The sequence below is a fragment of the Phaseolus vulgaris genome, chromosome 6, assembly GCF_000499845.2.
Source record: "Phaseolus vulgaris cultivar G19833 chromosome 6, P. vulgaris v2.0, whole genome shotgun sequence".
Classification (NCBI taxonomy): Eukaryota; Viridiplantae; Streptophyta; class Magnoliopsida; order Fabales; family Fabaceae; genus Phaseolus; species Phaseolus vulgaris.
Window position 1 is genome coordinate 22985127 of NC_023754.2, and position 20751 is coordinate 23005877.

Sequence of the window (20751 nt, forward strand, 5' to 3'; positions counted from 1 at the left end):
CGAATGCCTGGCAATTTCTCTTCGTGCACCATAAATGATATGACATCCCAAAATTTAAAATTTTCGTTGATTTCATTTTTCTTAGATGTGTGATTTTTATACATTCTGGATTTCAAAATTTGGAATGTTATTTTTATATTTTATTTAGGCTTTTGGATGGTCGTTTTGATTTTTTATATTCGAAATAATGTGGTGTGTAAATGGTGAAATAATGTGGTGTAAATGGTGTTGTGGTGTAAATGGTGTTAAAGATTGAAATTTGAAATTCATTTATGTTTGTTTATGAATCTTAAGGTTATTTATATCGTCTATATACGCATGATGAAATCCGGTTAGTTTTTAATAATTATATTATATTATTTATTTTATTTTATTTTTATTGTTTACTTGTTCTTATTTTAAAATATTTAAATCACGTGTTTTTATACCTTTTATTTGAATAATTTTTTTTAGTTTTAAACATAGATTTTTCTTTTATTTAAATTGTGTTTTTTTGTTTAAATCTTACTTTCTTCATTTGAATAATGTTTTATCTTCATTTCATTTGTGTTTTTAGTTAGTTAGAAATTAAATTTGACTTTTTAAATAACTATATTGTGTTTTTTTTTCTAAATTTGAATAACCATTTTTTTTATTTGAATTACAAACATAAAATTGTGTTTTTTTATAATTTGATTTTTCAAACGGTAAATTAAACTCTTATTTCAAATGGAATGTTAAAAAAATAAATTAAATTTTTACTTCAGAAAAAAACTTCAAAATAATCAATTTTACAATGATATTCAAAATAATAGTATAGTAGTATTAAATTATTATTATTAAATAACATGAAGATTTAATATTATCTTATAAATATATTATGCTATAAGTAATTTTAATTTGTGGTTTTTTATATTCAAATAAACTAGTTTCTAATTTTTTATATTTAATTTATTTTTTATAAGAATTCACGCTGAATATAGATAATCAAATTATAAATAAGAATGATGCAACAAAAACTTGTCGCAATATATATTTTAAAGTTGAGAAAGATTTTTGGTAGTAAAAATAATATGATCAAGAGTTTATAAGATTTTTCATCTCATAAATCTGAAAATTCAAGTAAGAAGTCATTTGTTAACGATTATTGAAATAATAGTTAGAGTCTGTCCAAAAATGACTCAATCGAAACATTTTGAGATTAAAATATTGGACAATGGAACATCATTGAAAATTGAAAAGAGAAAGTTAAAACCAAAATATCCCTCTGTCACTTGTGTCTAATGACAAAAAAAGTAAATAAAGAATACTGTTAACAAAACCCTTGGAGGTTATTTATAATATTTTTTAATATTTTAAACTGAAATACTCTTAATTATGAAATTAACGGATGTTTGTTATTTAGGATTACTATTTTATTTAGAAAAAAATATTTATTATAGGGTTAAGCACATTATAGATGTAAATGAGGAGGTTGAGTTAAACAAGAAGGTACAAATTAGATTTCATAATACAATTGTATAAGGCAATAGATATGTTTTTAGAACTAAAATTCTCTCAAGTCTACTAGCCCTTGTATATAGTGTCTATCTTGAATATTGTATTAAAAATATTTGTGCAACTAAAAATATTTAAAATAATAATGATATTACTAACATTATTTTTAATCACACATGATATTACTTTTATTAAAATCCTTAATATGGAAAATTCTATTACATTATGGAAGTTTAATAACTTCAACACATTCAAATTATTTTATGCTGCTATCAGTATTACTTCAATCATAGTTAGCTCAAATGGTTTAGAATATTGAAATAAATAATTCTAAGAGAGACTTATTGGTGATATCATAAACATGTGAAACAAAATTAGTAAGATGATGATTGATTACACATTTGTTTAGTTGTTTATATTTATGATGTTATTAGAAAAAAAAATACAAATATAGTTTTTTTTAGCTTGGCATATGAAATGCATAATTGAGTTATTGAGAATGTGAGAAAGTTCAAATACCATGAAGGATAGACAAAAAATTGAACATTAATCCTATCATAAAGAAGTAAACTAAAAAAAAAAATTATCATTGGATTAAAACATTAATTTATAATTTTTTATATATATTTAATTTCGTTCTTAAAATACTTACTTTTTTTTCTTCTTTATATTTTAGGCTTTAGTATTATTTTTTCCACACACATGTTATGTTTTTTTTATATATATTTTACCTTTCTTTTATATACGTTTATTTTTTAAAGTTTAACATGACATTTCTAAATATTTTAAACATCGTGTTGATTAATATAGTGGAAGTATGATGTTTAATTGAAAATATGTTATTTTTATTTTATTTTATATCCCATTATAAGATTAAAAGTAGTTAAAAACAAAGAAACAAGAACCCAAAAAAGAGTAACACTAAAAGTAAAAGCCATCACTTCTTCCCTGTAACCAAACACTTCCCTTTTCTTCTTCTTCTTCTTGTTTTCCAAAACCATTCCAATCAGTTAAATTCAATCGCTATATTACATTCTTTTCTTCTTCTTCTGCCTCACACTAATTTATCAAAGCAAACTTGATTAACCTAACCCTAACCCAAGATGGTGAAGGTGCGCATGAACACCGCCGATGTCGCCGCCGAGGTTAAATGCCTCCGACGCCTCATCGGAATGCGGTGCTCCAACGTCTACGATCTCTCTCCCAAGGTAGTACCTCCCTTTTCATTTTTTCATTTTTTCATAGACCTACGTTTCTCAATTCTATTCGATTCGATTTTCCCTTTCTGCAGACCTACGTGTTCAAGCTGATGAACAGCAGTGGAGTTTCGGAATCCGGGGAGAGCGAGAAGGTTCTCCTGCTCATGGAGAGTGGCGTGAGATTGCACTCTACTATTTACATGCGTGACAAGAGCAACACGCCTTCTGGCTTCACTCTCAAATTGAGGAAGCATATTCGGACGAGGAGGCTCGAGGATGTGCGCCAACTTGGGTACGATCGGGTATAGTATAACCCTCCTTCCATATACCATCCATCACCTTTTGTTTATTTCGCAAAAGAAAAAAAAAATCTATTTTCTTTTTGAAAACTGTGGCAGATTATCCTCTTCCAATTTGGAGTTGGGGAGAATGCAAACTATGTTATACTGGAGCTGTATGCCCAGGGGAATATCCTCCTCACAGATTCTAATTTTACCGTCATGACTCTGCTGCGGTCTCACAGGTTCTTGCTAATTTCTCCTGTCCTCTACTTTCCATTTCTTGCTTAGGAGTCTTTTAGTTTCTTCATGTGTATTTATATAAGAAGAAAATACAAATAAAACAAATCAGGAATGAGATAAGTTTCTCTTTTAATTTATACATTTGTATAAGTTTTTTCACATTGACTTCCCCACAGGCGTTGGCAAACTTATTTCATTTTTCCTTCTTATTTTCTTTACTTTTCTTTTAAGTGTTTCTAGATAAGTTAATCGGAACAGACCCTACAACTACTGTGCTATAAAATACGAAGGAGCAACTGTTTGCATGCGGGTAGCTTATGTTTTCACTAGCACACAATCATAGGATCTTTTGTTGCGAGGGAAATTAAGTGTACTTTTTGAAGGATCACAAGACCGCCTTGTTGATTTTGTATGTATTGCACTTTTAGATTTGAATCTTTTATGTCATGGGGAGTCGAGCTGATGGGCTTTGCGAGTTATGCCGCCAGACCTTGCTTTTGGAATCGGGTCTGATTAATTAAGATTGTTTTCACTTTCAGAATTCATTAGCTTGCACTTTTTTTATTTATGTTCTTCAGGTCATGGGTTGTCTGCTTATTTAATTTACCTATTTTTTGGATTCTGAAAATGTCTCTGTGATTGACAGAGTGGTTGCAATTTGTCATTAACAGGGATGATGATAAAGGGCTCGCAATTATGTCACGTCATCGATATCCTGTTGAAAGTTGTAGAGTTTTTGAGCGAACTACTATTGAAAAGTTGCAGGCATCTCTGGTGTCTTCCAAGGAAGATGATAATGATGAGACTGTTAAGGTCAATGGAAATGGAAGTAATGCTTCTAATGTAGGAAAAGAGAAGCAAGGAACCCAAAAAGGTGGGAAGTCATCAACACTGAAAGTTGTCCTTGGGGAGGCACTTGGTTATGGACCTGCACTTTCTGAACATATAATAATAGATGCTGGCCTAATCCCTAGTACTAAAGTTCCCAAAGATAAAACGTGGGATAATGCTACTATTCAAGCTTTGGTTCAAGCTGTTGTGAAGTTTGAAGATTGGATGCAGGATATTATTTCTGGTGAAGTAGTCCCTGAAGGATACATTTTGATGCAGAACAGAAGTTTGGGGAACAATTCTTCAATATCTCAGCCTGGAAATGTTAGCCAGGTTATGTTCTATTTCTCTCTAATTTTAGCAGCACTATAAATACGGAGGAGAAAATAGTAAAAAACTTCTTACTCATGTTTTTGTGGAATTTAGTGTTTACATACTTGTGTCTTTTGACACAGATGTATGATGAGTTCTGCCCCATCTTACTCAACCAATTTAAGTCAAGGGATTATACAAAATTTGAGACATTTGATGCAGCCTTGGATGAGTTCTACAGCAAAATTGAGAGTCAAAGGTCTGAACAGCAGCAGAAAGCCAAAGAAAACACAGCTGCTCAGAAACTTAATAAGATTCGCCAGGATCAGGTTGGTACCCTTGCCCAAACTGACAACACACTTCTTTGAAAGTCAGCTGTGCCTGTGGCACACAATCTTGTTAATGGAATATCTCATTTTGGATGATATAAAGGCATCATATCTTATTGAACATAAAACATGTGGATGTGAAAGTGTATTTTAAAAGAGTGCAATAAAAGGCTTAATAGTTGTATCCTCTGAAGCCCATTATCCTACTGAACATGGTGAACACTCCTGAATAGTGGTTGCATTGTGTCTTAACTCTTAACCATGTCAGATACTGTTTTAAATTATTTTAATTCCTTTTATAATTTTTTATGTATTATGTTTAGAAATAACTTTTTAATTTGTTCTCTTACTTTTTACACTTTTGTACTAATATTGATTTGAATACCATAATAAATATATTTTTTTGTAGTTTATTATGTTTCTAATGACTTGTGCTCATTTTTAAAACACATTCTTTTCTAATTTCAGTTTTTTATGTTTACTTTAGATTAATTTTATATATTATGTTATAGCCATGTCATTTCCTATAATTTTTAAAATTTTCCATTGTGTTCGTGCTGTATGGTTTCAATTTTTCGTTTGTACTTGTGCTTCCATTTTGCAAAATATATACATTTGGGTTGTGGTGCTTAAAATTATAATTTTCTTGCTATAAATGACGGGAAAATAAGGGGGGCCTATTTGGTTTGCAAAAAATTGTTCTGTTTTCATGTTTTATTTTCATTAATAACATGGTAGGAAATGAAGACAAAACATTTTTTAACCAAACAAGCTCTAAATTCCTCTTCCTTACTCCAATTTATCAGAGGGCTGAATTTTAACTGATGTATGTTTTGACTACTGGTTGCCATCTATAAATTAAAATAATTATTTATGGTTGCATGTGGTAACACTGGACACAAATATAACTTCAAATAAATATTTAGGACATCTGATACTCAGCATAATATCTCTCATTTCTGCTGTGTAGGAAAATCGAGTACATGCTTTGAGGAAAGAAGCTGATCAATGTGTTAAGATGGCAGAATTGATAGAATACAACTTGGAAGATGTGGATGCTGCTATAGTAGCTGTTCGTGTAGCTCTAGCTAAAGGTATGAACTGGGATGACCTTGCTCGGATGGTGAAGGAAGAAAAGAAAGCTGGAAACCCAGTAGCTGGCCTCATCGACAAGCTCCATCTGGAAAGGAACTGCATGACTTTATTGTTAAGCAACAATCTTGATGAGATGGACGATGATGAGAAGACACTCCCTGTGGATAAGGTTTTTATTGATTTACTATGCAAAATAATAAATTCATTAAGACAGAGAAAAGTACAAAGAGAAGGGAGGATAATGATCATCCTTAAAAAGGCAGAATAGTAAACAATAAAGGAAAACAAGAAAACCAATGGAGCAAAGCTATCCGATCCATCATGTAAATCTTCTTAAAAATGAGAGTTATGCTCCAACTAACTGTACTGAAGTGTACCATAGGCTGCCATTGCTATAAATATTGACATGGGATAAAATTTAAATATTTTATATTGAACTTCTATTAGGCTACCTAAAACATTTACAAGTTGTTTGTCTTCAATTGATTTATTCAAACTACAAATTTTTTAACACGTGTAAGTTGTTGTGCATAAGGAGACCTGCCATTGTCATGATTTTCAACCAAACATAAAATGATATTGATGTTTACCTTATATTGATCTCTTATAGGCTAGTATTATGCCCATAAGTCGGTATTATCACTTTTTCATCAACCTTTAATCTCACCTTATCACTGTCATCACTGATTTTCTTCATATTTTTTGAAAAATGCTGATTTTTAATGTTTTTTTCTCTTGAATGTTTAAAATTACTAAATATAGTATGTTTATGTTCCAGGTCGAAGTTGATTTAGCTCTTTCAGCTCATGCCAATGCTCGGAGGTGGTATGAACAGAAGAAAAAGCAGGAGAGCAAACAGGAAAAAACTGTAACTGCCCATGAAAAGGCTTTTAAAGCTGCAGAAAGAAAGACTCGCCAACAGCTTAGTCAGGTGGTTAAAACTTGTATTTGGGAATCTTTAATCTATATTGCAAATTAATATGTAGGTAATGGATTGCTATCTATAAGGATCCAATTGCAAGGTATGGGACTAGCATCTTGCATTGGAAGTATAGGATTCTGATGTGGGTTTATAAGGCCTTAGGCCCCCCGACTAAAGGGGCTAGCTTTTGTAGTTTGGTTCTCCCAAGATTATTAACAATTGGTGTTAGAGTTGGTTGCTTGTCTCAGAAAGGGCTAACTATAGCGGGACTGACTAAAAATGCTGAGTGAAGCATCTTAGAGTGTCTGCTGCTGTGATGTTGGTTCTTAGGAACAATGCTATTGACTTGAATATTGTGGGGTCTACATGATTTTTTCTATCCCGCTCCCTCTGCAGGACGATTTTATGGGAGGGTTCCGTAAGTTTATGGGTGCTTATTAATTGTGGTTCCCAAAATCATATCAGTCAATCCGACTGGTGGGAACTTTTAGTTTGGTCGAGGCATAAAACTGCTCATTCACAAAACTGGTGTCAAACTAGTAAAAAACCAATTCAACAAATAAAATTAATAAATCACTATTTTTTCTTGAAAAGTGAAAGTAGTTGTCGTTTTTTATTCTACATATAAACTTATTATTAATGAATATTATATTATATAAATTTCAACTGAAGTATGATTCACAAATTTTATACAAGCCTTCTATATGTATTTTAAATGTGTGCGGGTCTAGTCCAAGGACCTGTGCAAAGCTAGCCTCTGTGGGTGGGTATCAAGGCTGCAGAGTATGGTGGGATGCTAGGATCCAATTGCAAGGTATGGGACTTGAATCCTGTACTGGAAGTGTGGGATTCTATTGTGAGGTTTTTGAGGTCTTGGACTCGCCAACTAAACTGGATAGCTTTAGTAGTGGGGTTCCACCATGGTTCTTATTACTATCTCAAATAATCAATTAAGCAGGAACCCTTAAAAAAGTATGCAGTCTGTAATTATGGGAAAAATTAAGCAACATAATTAGTTTTGTAGAGTTTCTCATTTCAACATCCAATAAGTTTATTTGGTCATTATGATCATATATGTGCATTATAAATTTGTTACTTAATTGGGTTTCCATTTGTGGTACCGTAGGACATGCAAGTAAACTTGTGCCTATTATTTTTTTATCCTGTTTAATTTTCTAGATCTTACCTAGGCAAATTTATTATAATCTGCTTCAATACTTTCTCTGCTCTCATTAAACTGTTTTATTTTGAAAATAAAGCTTCTGAAATTTCTTAAATTTTAAGGCATGTTACAACATGTTATGTTTATATAGGAGATAATAGTATTTTTTGCCTCTTTAGATATTTGGGCAAAGGTTATTTACAAAGGGTCGTGGTTTCCTTCTTTGATCATTTTTTGTCATCTTTGGTGTCTGCTCTCCAAATTAGAAATTTACCAATGATCTTTTTATTCCTGATCGCTTCTCTCTAAATTAGAAATTAACAATAGGTTTTTATCTCCAAATTTATATCTGTAACACATTGATATGCAAGCATAGTCTGATTTTTTGCATTCCTGATTGCTGTACTTAACTACTAAATTAATTGTATGCTTTCTATCAAATTTATTTCCAGGAAAAAGCTGTTGCCTCAATTTCACATATACGTAAAGTCCACTGGTTTGAGAAATTTAATTGGTTCATTACCAGTGAGAACTATTTGGTTATCAGTGGACGTGATGCACAGCAAAATGAGCTGATAGTGAAGCGGTATATGTCAAAAGGAGACCTGTGAGTATTTCTGGTTGTATTGCACTCCTAAACTCCTCCCTCCTTGAAGCTAATGCTTAACTGTTAATAAAAAAAGTTGAGTAATGCTGAAAATAATAATAACTTGGTTCGGATGCTATCTTATTTTGAATATTAATTCTTAACTGTTAGCATGTCTCAATATTATTTGAAGAATATGTTGACTTCTCTGTCTTTTGAGAAAGAACACTATATTTAACCAAAACTTGCTGTATACTTGATTAAGAACATTGGAGCATTTCGAAGAGGTCCCAGATCACTGTGAATATTGTAAACAATGGATAAAATCATAGGAAACTTCCTTTTGTTTGAGTTGGAATACCAAATACCAATTGAAATTAGAGATTTGCTAGTTGGAAATTTATTGCTGCCCTTTGACGTATCTGGAGCCGTGAGGTGGGGGAGTTAGGTAGTAAAACTATGGTGTCCAAGAGTATTGCCTCAACTAACAGGAGGTTATTGTGGTTTCCCCCAGTTCCAACATAGCTAATGCTAGGATTCAATTGCAAAGTGTGGGACTTGAATCCCACATTTGTAGTATGGATTGTAGTGTGTGGGGTCATAGGATGTGAATGCCATGTCATTGCAAATTAAGGTTCTTGGAAATTGTTCTCAGGAGACTATTGCTTTTCTTTGTTTGGTGTCTGACATCTGAGGTTGGTTTTATATCCAAAGGATTTGTGGTTGAAGAGATAATCCACTTTTAGTATTCTCTTCATCTTAATCATCTTTCTTTGTTACATCATCAAGCCATTAGCAAATTGTATTCCTTCCAAAATCATTTATTGTCTTGCACTTTCATTGTTTTTTCTCTGAAACCTCATAGAAAGAAACTACGTACATGCACTTTCACAGTTATTTGGTTCTACTCATCTATTTTCATCTTAATCTTCTTTCCTCATTATATCATCAACCTGTATTCCTTCCAAAATCATTCCTTCTCTTGCAGTTTTCATTTTTTTCCTGAAACCTCAGATAGAAAAAACTATGGACTTCAATGCATTTAGTTGGTTATACTCATATCTCTTCATCAGACTGGGGATTTCATAAGACTTCTCAGAAGACTGGAATCTTGTAAATTTTATTTTCAATTCAAATTAATTTTACTAATTTCTTTCTAGTAAAGCACCTGGAACATCTGTAATTGCTAGTCAGAAATAAAAAGTTTTTATGCTTCACTTAAAATGTGAAGCATTTCTCTTTTTGAAGTATGATTTGATCTCTGATTCTCTCATTCATTGATTTGTTCATATAATAGATATGTACATGCTGATCTGCATGGAGCTTCTAGTACTGTTATCAAGAATCACAAGCCTGTGCAGCCAGTTCCACCACTGACCCTAAACCAAGCAGGATGTTTCACAGTATATGCTTAACACCTGCCCATACTATGTTATCTGAATTTAGTTTTTTGGTTGTGAACTAAACCAAACGTTAACTGTTACCACATCATTTTCAAATGTAGGTCTGCCATAGCCAGGCATGGGATTCAAAAATTGTTACTAGTGCCTGGTGGGTTTATCCTCATCAGGTTAGTAAAACAGCTCCTACAGGTGAGTATCTGACAGTAGGGAGTTTCATGATCCGGGGAAAGAAAAATTTTCTTCCCCCACACCCTCTTATCATGGGTTTTGGCCTTCTGTTTCGCTTGGATGAGAGTTCCTTAGGATCACATTTAAATGAACGAAGAGTAAGAGGAGAGGAAGAAGCAACAGATGATTTTGAAGAAAATGCTCCTCTTGAAGACAGATCTGATTCAGAGTCTGAAAAGGATGTCACTGATATAAAATCTGTCGCTGACTCAGAAATGAATGGTAAATTATCAGCAGATTCACACAAGCCCCTGTCAGAAGATTTTCCCGAAGATGCATCACAAACAGGTTTGGCTTCTATCAGCGCCAAAAAGGAAATTTCACATGCTTTTCCTGTGAAAGAAACAAGTATATCAAATATGGTTGATAGGGAGATATTTTCCGACATTGGCAGAGACAGCTTAGTGGCTGTGACCCCTCAACTTGAGGAACTTATTGACCAAGCTCTGGAACTTGGATCTGTTGCTAAATCAAGTAAGATTTATGGAACTGAGAACTCCTCTCAAATTGATCTAGGCGGTGACAAACATTCTGAACAAAGCAAAGCGGCAGTTAGGGATAAACCTTATATATCAAAAGCTGAGAGACGAAAGCTTAAAAGGGAACAGAAACACGAAGATGCAGATTCAAATGTTGAACATGGAAAGGATGAACTGAAACTGAAAGATATTTCTGAAAATCTACCAGAAAAAGAAGATCAAAATGTAAAAAAAGGTGGTGGTCAAAAAATCAGCCGAGGGCAGAAGGGTAAACTTAAAAAGATAAAGGAGAAGTATGCTGGCCAGGACGAGGGAGAAAGGAACATTCGAATGGCATTGTTGGCTGTGAGTTCAGTAGCTTAGATGTCCTTTGACTTCCATCCACAGGATAATTTTTGTTTTAGCCTTATGCACCACATGTTTTATATTTGCTAAATCGAAGGCACCTTGTGTCTGGAATACTTGTCACATACCTGCTAAGATGAGTCCAAAAAATGTTAAATTTAATTAATGCTGTACTTCCTAAAACATCTTTTGAATAAAACAGTGTAGGAGAACATGAGATCACATAATGGAAAATTTCAAGAACATATTATTGCCTCCCATGTAATTCTTACATATTTCTTCTGATTTGCCTGGCTCTACCTATAACTCTAAAGCTGTTTTTTCTGGTATTTGTAGTCTTCTGGAAAATCAATCAAGAAGGAAGAGACGTCATCTGAAAATGATGCATTGGACACGGGGGAAATATCTGGCAATGGTAAGCCTTCCAGATAGTTTCATAACCAGTGTTACTGAGATTGAGCTGACCAACAAGCTTGGTTTGAGTTTGGCTCAAATAGATAATAGAACCATTCTGATTGGCTTAGCTCAAATAATTTAGATTTGTGAGCCAATTTGAGCTGATTAATAGATTCGTGAACGTGCATATTATATTTTATATAAAATTGTTTATGGTAATATATTAGTTTGTTTTGTATAATGTTTTTATTTTTTTCATTTTATGTCCTGATAGACTGTTTTATGAACTAAACAAGTCAACTGTGTCACTAGGCAAGCTTCCAAGAAATTCTTTACCTAGTTCCACTATTTGGTTCATGTACAGTTGGGCCTCTTTAAAGCATTGAATAGTGACCCTGCTTGGTTCATTGCCCCGTGGTATACATGTTTTGTAATTCATTGTGTCATTACCTTGTATTTATTACCTAATTACTGAGATCTAAATTTCGCCGTAAATTAGACACAACATGTTTATACGGCAGTTATTGCAGTGTTTAATTTGTTATCTTTTCTATTGTATTATAATGATATTGTAGCAGGTCCTGTTGAAGCACCAAAAATATGTTATAAGTGTAAGAAGGCAGGTCACTTGTCTCAGGATTGTAAGGAGAAATCAGATGATCTGGCGCATAGGCATGCAATTGGTGAAGCTGAAGAAAATTCAAAAATGACTGATCTTGACACTTCCCAAGCAGACAGGGTGACAATGGAAGAAGATGATATTCATGAAATAGGAGAAGAAGAAAAAGAAAAACTAAATGACGTGGATTACTTGACTGGGAATCCACTTCCTAATGACATTCTCTTGTATGCTATTCCTGTCTGTAGTCCTTACAATGCACTTCAGTCTTACAAATATCGGGTGAAGATAATTCCTGGACCAGCGAAGAAAGGGAAAGGTTATTATTATTATTGTTATTTTTATTTTTATTTTATTATTTAATTTTACCTGAATTTTTTTGTTGGTATCTTGTCTCTTAGACTAGTAGTACCTTGTAGAAGTAAGTCTTAGAAAACTACCTTTTTGTTCGAATATTTGTATCTTCATAGGGTGTTGTAAGTGTTGCATTTACTGCATGTGTATTATTTCTTTCTGGAGTCTATGATATACTCTTTCTCCTCCACTGGCCATGGCAATCTATGTTTTAGTTTTAGAGTTGTCGATATTTGTTTCAAGATGTTGCCAAACTTATTTTTCTTTATACATATTTTGTACAGCTGCGAAAACTGCAATGAACTTGTTCAGCCACATGTCAGAAGCAACAACCCGGGAGAAGGAGTTGATGAAGGCCTGTACAGATCCTGAGCTAGTTGCTGCAATTATTGGTAATGTGAAAATATCAGCAGCCGGCCTTACTCAATTGAAGCAAAAGCAAAAGAAAGGCAAGAAGAGCAGCAAACAAGCTAGTTAGCCAACACACCTCACAGTTTTAATCCTACTTCCCGCACCTCTGCAACTCTTATTCTTATGTTCTCTATTTTCCCTGGACTAAAACTGCTTCTCCATCTGCAGTTTTTTCCCATCAGGTCAAGTTTTGTTTTGTTTCTGTTTCTTTTCTTTAGCTAGAATTTAGAAATTTGTATTGTTGTATATCCTTCTAAGTTTCAACACTAGAGAAGTTTTACATCCTTTTTGGTTTTCAGCCGTACTGTCACACATCTACAGTCTCTGGATTTTATTCAGAAGATATTTAAACAGAGGGTCAAGAATGTTTTTATTCTCACAATCTTTAAAATGATTGATCTTTAGAAACTATTCTTTAAAAACTTCTTACTTTTATTTCTTTTTGCAAAGAAAATATCTATTAAATACAATATTGATAAACTTAACAAAAATATTAAGAATGTATTTGATAAAGAAAAGTTAGAAATGAGTTAAACAAGTCAAACTCAAGCTTTATGTTTCCCAACAATCCAAGCCAAAATTCTAACTTTGAGCAAAGCTTGAGCACCATCTTTTATGCAAGCCAAGCTTGAGTTTCAAGTGTTCAGTGCAGTTCAACTCATTTATAAATGAAAAACATTTTTATGATTTTTTTTATTCTTATTAAGCTGTATGTCTAATTATATTGTAATCTATATAAGACAATTGTGTAGATTACATAGAGTAATAAAAAAAATTACGTGAAACGAATAAAACAGTTATATTATCAGAACATTTTTTCCAGTTAGAAAATAGGAACGAATATGATTTTAAAATATTTATAAAATTGTCTCATGAATCTTTTCTATCCAGTTAGAAAATAGGAACGAAAAGATCAAAACTCTTAAATATTTAATTATTTTCAATTTTAATATATATATATAATTAAATGATAAACCACAACAGGAGAGTAATCAAAGAAAAACAATGTTAATTGTTTAATATAATAATTTTGATCAACCTATATCTGCTTTTATATTATACAATATTATGTTTAAATAAAAGAACCTTAATTATTGTCATCAGGGACCATTCCTAGACTCAAAACATATTAAAATATCTCTAGGAGAGACTACTCACTTGTTCAACGATAAGGTAAGCCTATATTATAAGAAATTATACTGGAACTGATTTATATGACTACAAACAAGAATTTAATTTTTTTTTAGCAACGTTGATTCTGCAAGAAACTATGCTTAACAAGAAAAATGAAAATAAAAATATTATAATAATTAAATTGTTTTTAATTTGTTAAAAAGTGAAGTATAATAAAAAATTATAATAATGTGAGCACTTGCAAGAATTACTTATTAGAGCAAAACTCGAACACATTTAGTATGAGTTGCTTAAAAATAGCGTGGCATAACAAATTGTATTTAAAATGAAATATAGGTACTGCAAATGTTGCTTATAACATACACTTGCGTTTCTGGCAGTTGGAGATGATAAAGTTCAGAGACAAATATGTAAATCTGGTTGTTGAACTGCGCTTCCACTATTGTCAATCTAATCAAAGATAACATCGACAATCCCTCGAAATAATTTAGAGAGGAAATGAAAAGTTCTACAACTGCCTATTCTACAAAAATGAATTGCTAAAGAACTGTTCTTTACATTAGGTTCTTCTTTCTACAACAATATTCAGACCAAGAGAAAAACAAAAGGGGAGGAAAGAGGCCCCTCAGTTCTCAATCATGAATCCTCAGCCAGGGGTACCTCACTCAGATCCACTCCCTCTGGAGGCAAGTCTGAAGAAAGTGGTCCTAAGATTCCATCACCGCTGAGACTTAATCCACTCTGTAAACAAAAGGATAGGTATGAAATAGGTTCACCGAATGAACAAATAGTGCATCTCTGTAAGTATGCAGGAATGCTATAAGGTGATCAAAGAAATATATCCAACCCAAAGATTAAACTTGTAATAGTTGGAAGCAAGAATGTATTCATATATCTCAAGTCAGTAAAATAAGAGTCTTTCAGTAGTCTTAATTCCAAAAGATCAAAAGTACTGGTATCCCAACTAAGGTCATCAGAATTGAAATGCATATAAACTTTTGTATCTCATGTACTAAATAGGTCCACCAAAAATAATTTAAATAGTCATTTGACATAGACATTAATACGACACGGACACTTCGACACATAATCTCTAAAATATAGGACACAAGAACACAAATTTATATATTATATAACTGTGAATTATATAAATTGACAATAAAAATTTATGTGCACACGTATGTCTCAGTTTTTTTTTTGTAGAAGAAAAGTGTTTTTTATGACTGGTTCAAAATGATTTGTTCATTCTTTTTATAATCATAATAAAAATTTAAGCAATAGGTTTGAATTTTTAGAAAATTAATGTATTTGTTCTTTTTAAAAACATGTTGGAACCATGCTAGAATTTTCAGATATCCAACAAATATTTTTTGAATTTGACACTTCCCTTATTCGTATCGTACGAGTGTCGATGCTCAATGTGTTTCTAACACGGACACACCATTTAAGAGTCGTGTCCAGGCGTGTCCGAACCTAGCAAGTGACTTTACTTTTTTATCACAAGCGAAAATGCTAATGCATCACTATACCGAATGCAATCTAACTAGGTTAGCACTCCGTTCAGTATCAATCAGTGAGATAAGATTTCGAACAAATAAATACCTCTGGCTGGAACCTAAGCATATCAGCACGAGCCATAGCTTCTGCTTGCGCGATTCTCTGTCTGAAGGTCTGAGCCATCTCCTCCGCCTTTAAAAACAAATTTAGAATTATAAGGGTGCGTTGTATTTCAAATGTAATAATGCTAATGAAAAGGTTTTATCAGATTTGTCACAGAAAGGAAGAGATAGAAAGAAGTATAACATAATCAAAGGAACCCAGTATTTTGGCTGTTCTATCAATCAAAAGGACAGAAGAAGCAGGAAGTAGAAAACTGGAAATAAACCACGACAAGTGAAGCCACTTAAGTCCTACAATTATAATTTATTTGTATGAGTAGCAGGCAAAAAACTTGATTTACTTTCTTTGAATTATACCTTCTCAAAAACAAGCTTTGGGTTGCGAATCATGTCACCAGGTGAGGGTTCCAACTTCTTTGTGGAAAGACTTACTCGTCCTCGCTCCCGATCATGACTTAAGATCATCACCTAACCAAATAATAAATGAGAATTTATGTCTACATAACTTTGTGACTCCAAGCAAATGCAGTGTAGCTTATCATAGGTTTACCTTCAGAATGTCACCAGGTTGAAGAACAGTTGCAATATCAGTTATACGGTCATGACTGATCTGACTGACATGAAGGAGGCCACTGATTCCACCAATGTCAACGAAGGCACCGTATGGCTTTATGCTTTGAACAGATCCAACGACTACTGATCCAATTCCTAACTGTCCTTGGCTCTCAGCCACAGCTTTGCGGTGACTGAGGACAAGTCTAGACTGTTCCTCATCCACCTCCACAAACTTAAAAGGAATCTCCTGCTCAAGAAGATCTTCTCCAGTTGATTTCTGAGAATAGAGGCAAAAGGGAAAGTGTTTGAATTAGCAGCTGAAATCGTAATTTTTAAAATGATACAGAAGAATAAACATGAAAAGAAACTTCTTACTTTTATTTCTTTTTGCAAAGAAAATATCTATTAAATACAATATTGATAAACTTAACAAAAATATTAAGAATGTATTTGATAAAGAAAAGTTAGAAATGAGTTAAACAAGTCAAACTCAAGCTTTATGTTTCCCAACAATCCAAGCCAAAATTCTAACTTTGAGCAAAGCTTGAGCACCATCTTTTATGCAAGCCAAGCTTGAGTTTCAAGTGTTCAGTGCAGTTCAACTCATTTATACCCCTATTGTTTATATGCTTTTGAATTTTACATTCTTTTGAAACACCGACAATTAAGTTACCCTTATTTGATTCTTGTTCCCACCAAAGACCTTATTATACTTTCATTAATGCCAATAAGTTGAGCTTTTGCTACAAGTTGAATCTAATTCATGCAAGTCCGTAAATGTCAAGAGCTAACCGATGATATCTGTGAAAATGGAACAAACCCCTTGAGGCCTTCCACTTGAGCCACCAGACCACCTCTATTTGCATTGACAACCTGCCAGCCATAAAGCATATATAAGTCAGAAGATAGAGATGGATAGGGAAATGAAAAAGTTAATGTAGTTCAAGATCAAATAAACCAATTTGCAAAGGTAACAAGATCAATTTTTCTTATGCTTTACTTTATATTTTTTACTTGACAGATTACCCCATACGGATGTCATAACAAATAAGACTTGAAATAAAACAGATAAGCCAAATATTAACTGAATTAAGTTTCTCAGTTAGCAAAACCCACCTTACCCTTGACAACAGCATCTTCAGACTGAAGTTGTCTACAGCGTTCCCATGCAAGGTCATATTGGATAGACCTCAAACTCAGGATCAATGAATCATCCGTTCCATTCTCACCAATGATCATAAATTCCTCCCTCAAGCCAGGAACTATACCTGCTTCTTCCACTTTCTTAATTTTGTGGATGCAAGCCTCTTGCAGGGGTAAGTAGGCTGTGGACTTTGCAGTAATGTCAACATAAGCTCCACTCGCATCTGTGGCAAAAACAGTGCCCTTAACCTGAAAACACAAACAGAAACCATCACTAGTTCATTTGAAAACCCCCCAAAACGAATATATGTAAACAAATATATGTACTACACCCCATTACGACTTCTTTGTAAACACTTATTAAAGAAGAATATATGTAAGGCAAAAAGAATATAAAATGTACTGGGCCCTATTGAGATAAACTTCTTGTAAACTCTAATTAAAGAAGAACATATGCAAGGCAAAAAGAATTGAGTTTCTCCTGTCAGGTAAAATCAACTTACGCACTTAACTTTTATAAAAACTCCCTCATTTATCTTCTGCAAACTCAGTTCATTTTACCTTTTTATTTTCTTCTCTTACATGTATAAAAAAAGTTTCATAAATGCAGGCTACAATTGCAAGCCCCTACCAAGGATCCAAAATTCATCCTCAACCCTTCTAGATTTTTAGGGTCTCTGCCACTTGCGCCACATCAGCTGCATTTCTACAACATAAAGAATTACTATATAACCTAAATTGGTCACATCAGCTGCATTTGTCCATAATTCCCTACAACACAAGGTCAGAGAACAACACAGCAACTACAACCACAATTTAAAACCTCTTCCCCCTCTTTCATTTTCTTCAAACACAATCAATTAGCAAATGCCGCAAAATAGTATAAAATAGGTAAACACAAAACACTCTCAACCATACACATGTTCAAAACAATTTTCAGATGGTAAAGGGAATGCAACGTGCCTTTGCTCCAACTTCGGATTCGTAGTCGTATTTGTCGAGAGAGTCGCTGAATTGCTGGAGAGTGAAGGAGACGCCTTCGGTAGGAGCAGTGCGGCACCTCTCGTACGCTTCTTCGAAAAGCTGTTTCAGTCTCACTCTTTCTTTTTTCTGCGCGTTCTCTGTGGCCACGGAACACACCACCGGAATCATACGACGCCGTTGCTGCTTCGGCGGCGGCCTCCATCCCCACTGCAACTGCGACGCCGTCATCGCCATCGGCATGGCTCCTTTGTATAGTGTAGTCTTTCTTAGTGTTTGATAGATAAGGCGTGGAATACGAATTATCGAAATGGAAAGGTAATTAAGTTATCGTTTCACGTTTTTATGACGCAACAATTTTCAAGTTCAAAAATCACTTTTTTATGACGCAACAACTTTCAACTTTCACTCTTTTTACCAAATCAGAAAGTATTATGTTTGTTTACAGAAATAAAATATATAAAAAAAAAACATTTTTTTATCAAATATGTCCCTTTGTACTTTTTTTTTAAATAGCTTCCTCTTCAACTTATTTTGACAATTAAAGTAACTTACCCGAATATACTATTTTCAGCTTACATTTAGCTTATACTTTGTTTTGAAAGTTTAAACAAACATCTAAAAAAATATAATAAGTTGCTATTCAGTTAAAAAGGGGTTTTTTTTTTCTTCAAAAAAGCTTTAAAACTTGCCCGTTAAAAAAGTTTATCTTATCAAACACAAATAAAATAATTTTATATAAATTTCATCTACCAATTTCACCTATAATCTGAATAAAATGTTTTTCCAAACACATACTATACTACATATATATGTAAATACGTACATTTAAAATGCAGATCAACTAAGAAATAAAATACTAGTAATAAGATCTTCCACTTAGATTATAGAAACATGAGCCACCTGGTATCATATCCTAATAAAATATAAATTTCTTAGACAAAATTGAAAATAAAAACAAAAAATTATTTTGGTGATAAATGTTAGCTCCAGTGAAACTTATCTGCGTGAAAATAAGAGTTTCTAAATTTGTTAATGAAGATACTTCTATAAGAAATGGTGCTTAACTCTCTCACTCAAAACCCATTTTTATATTTTGCTAAATCAATATTTAATTATAACAATTAAATTATTTTTAAGTTGTTACTAGACGAAATGTCAAAAAAATTATAAAAGTGTGAGCTGTTTATAAAAACTATCTCTTGAAGCAAAATTTTGTGCAAATTTCATATAAGTTGCTTAAAAGTAATGTGCCATCACGAGTCATATTTATAGTGAAATAAGATTCCTTGTACAAAATATTTTTATTCTATTTCTCCTTTTTCTATTTTTTATTTTCATTCACTTTTTTCCCTTTTTTTAACTAAATACATACTTAACACATTTTTTACTTATATTAATGGTATAAAAATTCAATATTGATTGAACAAGGATATCAAAGATGCATACATACATATATATATATATATATATATATGCATATGTGAAAATTGGACACCATTGTGGATTAATTGTGTGATTGTTGTTGGATGCAAATGGAACAAAAATGTCCTCAGTTACTGAAACATAGTGCAATGCTGTCACATTTTCATTGGGTGGTATAATAGTAATACATGAGCACTCCAAATGTTTTTGTCTAAAGCCATTATCAAAGCCTAGTGTTCTCATGTTCCTTTGCCTTCCAAAAGGATGCAACCTGAGGGTGCTCTCACAAATTAAAGCAATATTACTCCAAGCTGATTCAACAGGTTCAGAAATAATGATAATTTAATAACTCTTGTAGTATGATACTATAGTCTAATAATTGCAATTGTTCACAAATTCAGATACTTATAATCATGATTCTCTCCTTCTGCATCTTTCCAAGTGTGATGTTTCTCTATCAGTGTAGAAAGCAATCACTCAGAAGGTACTGCTCCTATCAGTGTGTTGAGTTCAATTTTAACGACAAAACACATACACCATTTATGCTGCACTGATAATGTTGGAAAATGCATATACATGAACCCCTTGAAAGTAGGTTTTAGCCTTAGCCCTACAAACATATGGTTGAAAATTACTTCTCTTTATTCTGCTTTTCTAACCTCTAAATTGTTTGCCTTTCGGTTCTTTTCATTTAACCTTCTAAGTTATGTTATCTTAATTAAGTCCATCAACCATTAGAAATTTTTATAAAAAATTGTTTACTTATTTCTATGTTTATTTGAAAACCCTATTCTAAAAAATGATTATTTTATTAACCAATACTATAATTTAGTCAATCAAACTTGAAATTAGTACAGTAAGTTGTTGGAGTTTATATATTTAGTAGGAACGCCCTATGCTTATATATTTAAGATATGTATCAATCAAGAATATAATCACTAAATTCTAAAATTTGAGGTTGAATATACACTTCGAATCAAGTTTCATCTCTAACTTGATTCAGTCAAGTAGCAAAAGATATTTGCTTCATTTGAGAATTGTGAAATAAAAGAGTAATAGTCTTATCTTCTAAAAGATTAAATCACACATTTGTGTATAGTTCATTCTTCGCTTAAAAGTTAAATGCCATATTAGGTGTTGAAGTATAATTTTACTAGTGTCACCATTTACCATTTAGAAAATTTAGTAACTAAATTGTTCTTTAACACATTTGTGAATATTGATGA

At 32.6% G+C, this 20751-nt stretch overlaps 2 protein-coding genes across 5 annotated transcripts; one reads left to right on the top strand and one right to left on the bottom strand.

Annotated features, from left to right (window-relative positions):
* Window positions 1-2361: 2361 nt before the first annotated feature.
* On the top strand, window positions 2362-13076 carry LOC137831966 (uncharacterized). 4 transcript variants are annotated; one of them, XM_068639891.1, is made up of 13 exons: window positions 2362-2684; window positions 2768-2977; window positions 3074-3198; window positions 3868-4360; window positions 4483-4668; window positions 5639-5932; window positions 6542-6694; window positions 8300-8454; window positions 9731-9836; window positions 9938-10888; window positions 11225-11303; window positions 11860-12222; window positions 12542-13076. In XM_068639891.1, exons 1-13 carry the CDS (start codon window positions 2580-2582, stop codon window positions 12733-12735), a joined length of 3414 nt encoding a protein of 1137 aa, XP_068495992.1. In that variant the 5' UTR covers window positions 2362-2579; the 3' UTR covers window positions 12736-13076. The 4 variants fall into 4 exon arrangements, with proteins under 4 accessions (XP_068495992.1, XP_068495993.1, XP_068495995.1 ...); XM_068639892.1 differs by having other exon boundaries at window positions 11863-12222; XM_068639894.1 differs by having other exon boundaries at window positions 2392-2684; window positions 2768-2967; window positions 11863-12222.
* A 1137-nt stretch (window positions 13077-14213) lies between these two features.
* LOC137831967 (small ribosomal subunit protein bS1c-like) lies at window positions 14214-18455 on the bottom strand. Its single transcript, XM_068639895.1, has 7 exons — window positions 18083-18455; window positions 17093-17368; window positions 16769-16849; window positions 15972-16253; window positions 15779-15889; window positions 15405-15491; window positions 14214-14543 (listed from the first exon to the last, which is right to left on the bottom strand). The coding sequence occupies exons 1-7, from the start codon at window positions 18341-18343 to the stop codon at window positions 14439-14441; spliced, it is 1203 nt and encodes a 400-aa protein (XP_068495996.1). The 5' UTR covers window positions 18344-18455; the 3' UTR covers window positions 14214-14438.
* Window positions 18456-20751: the final 2296 nt, after the last annotated feature.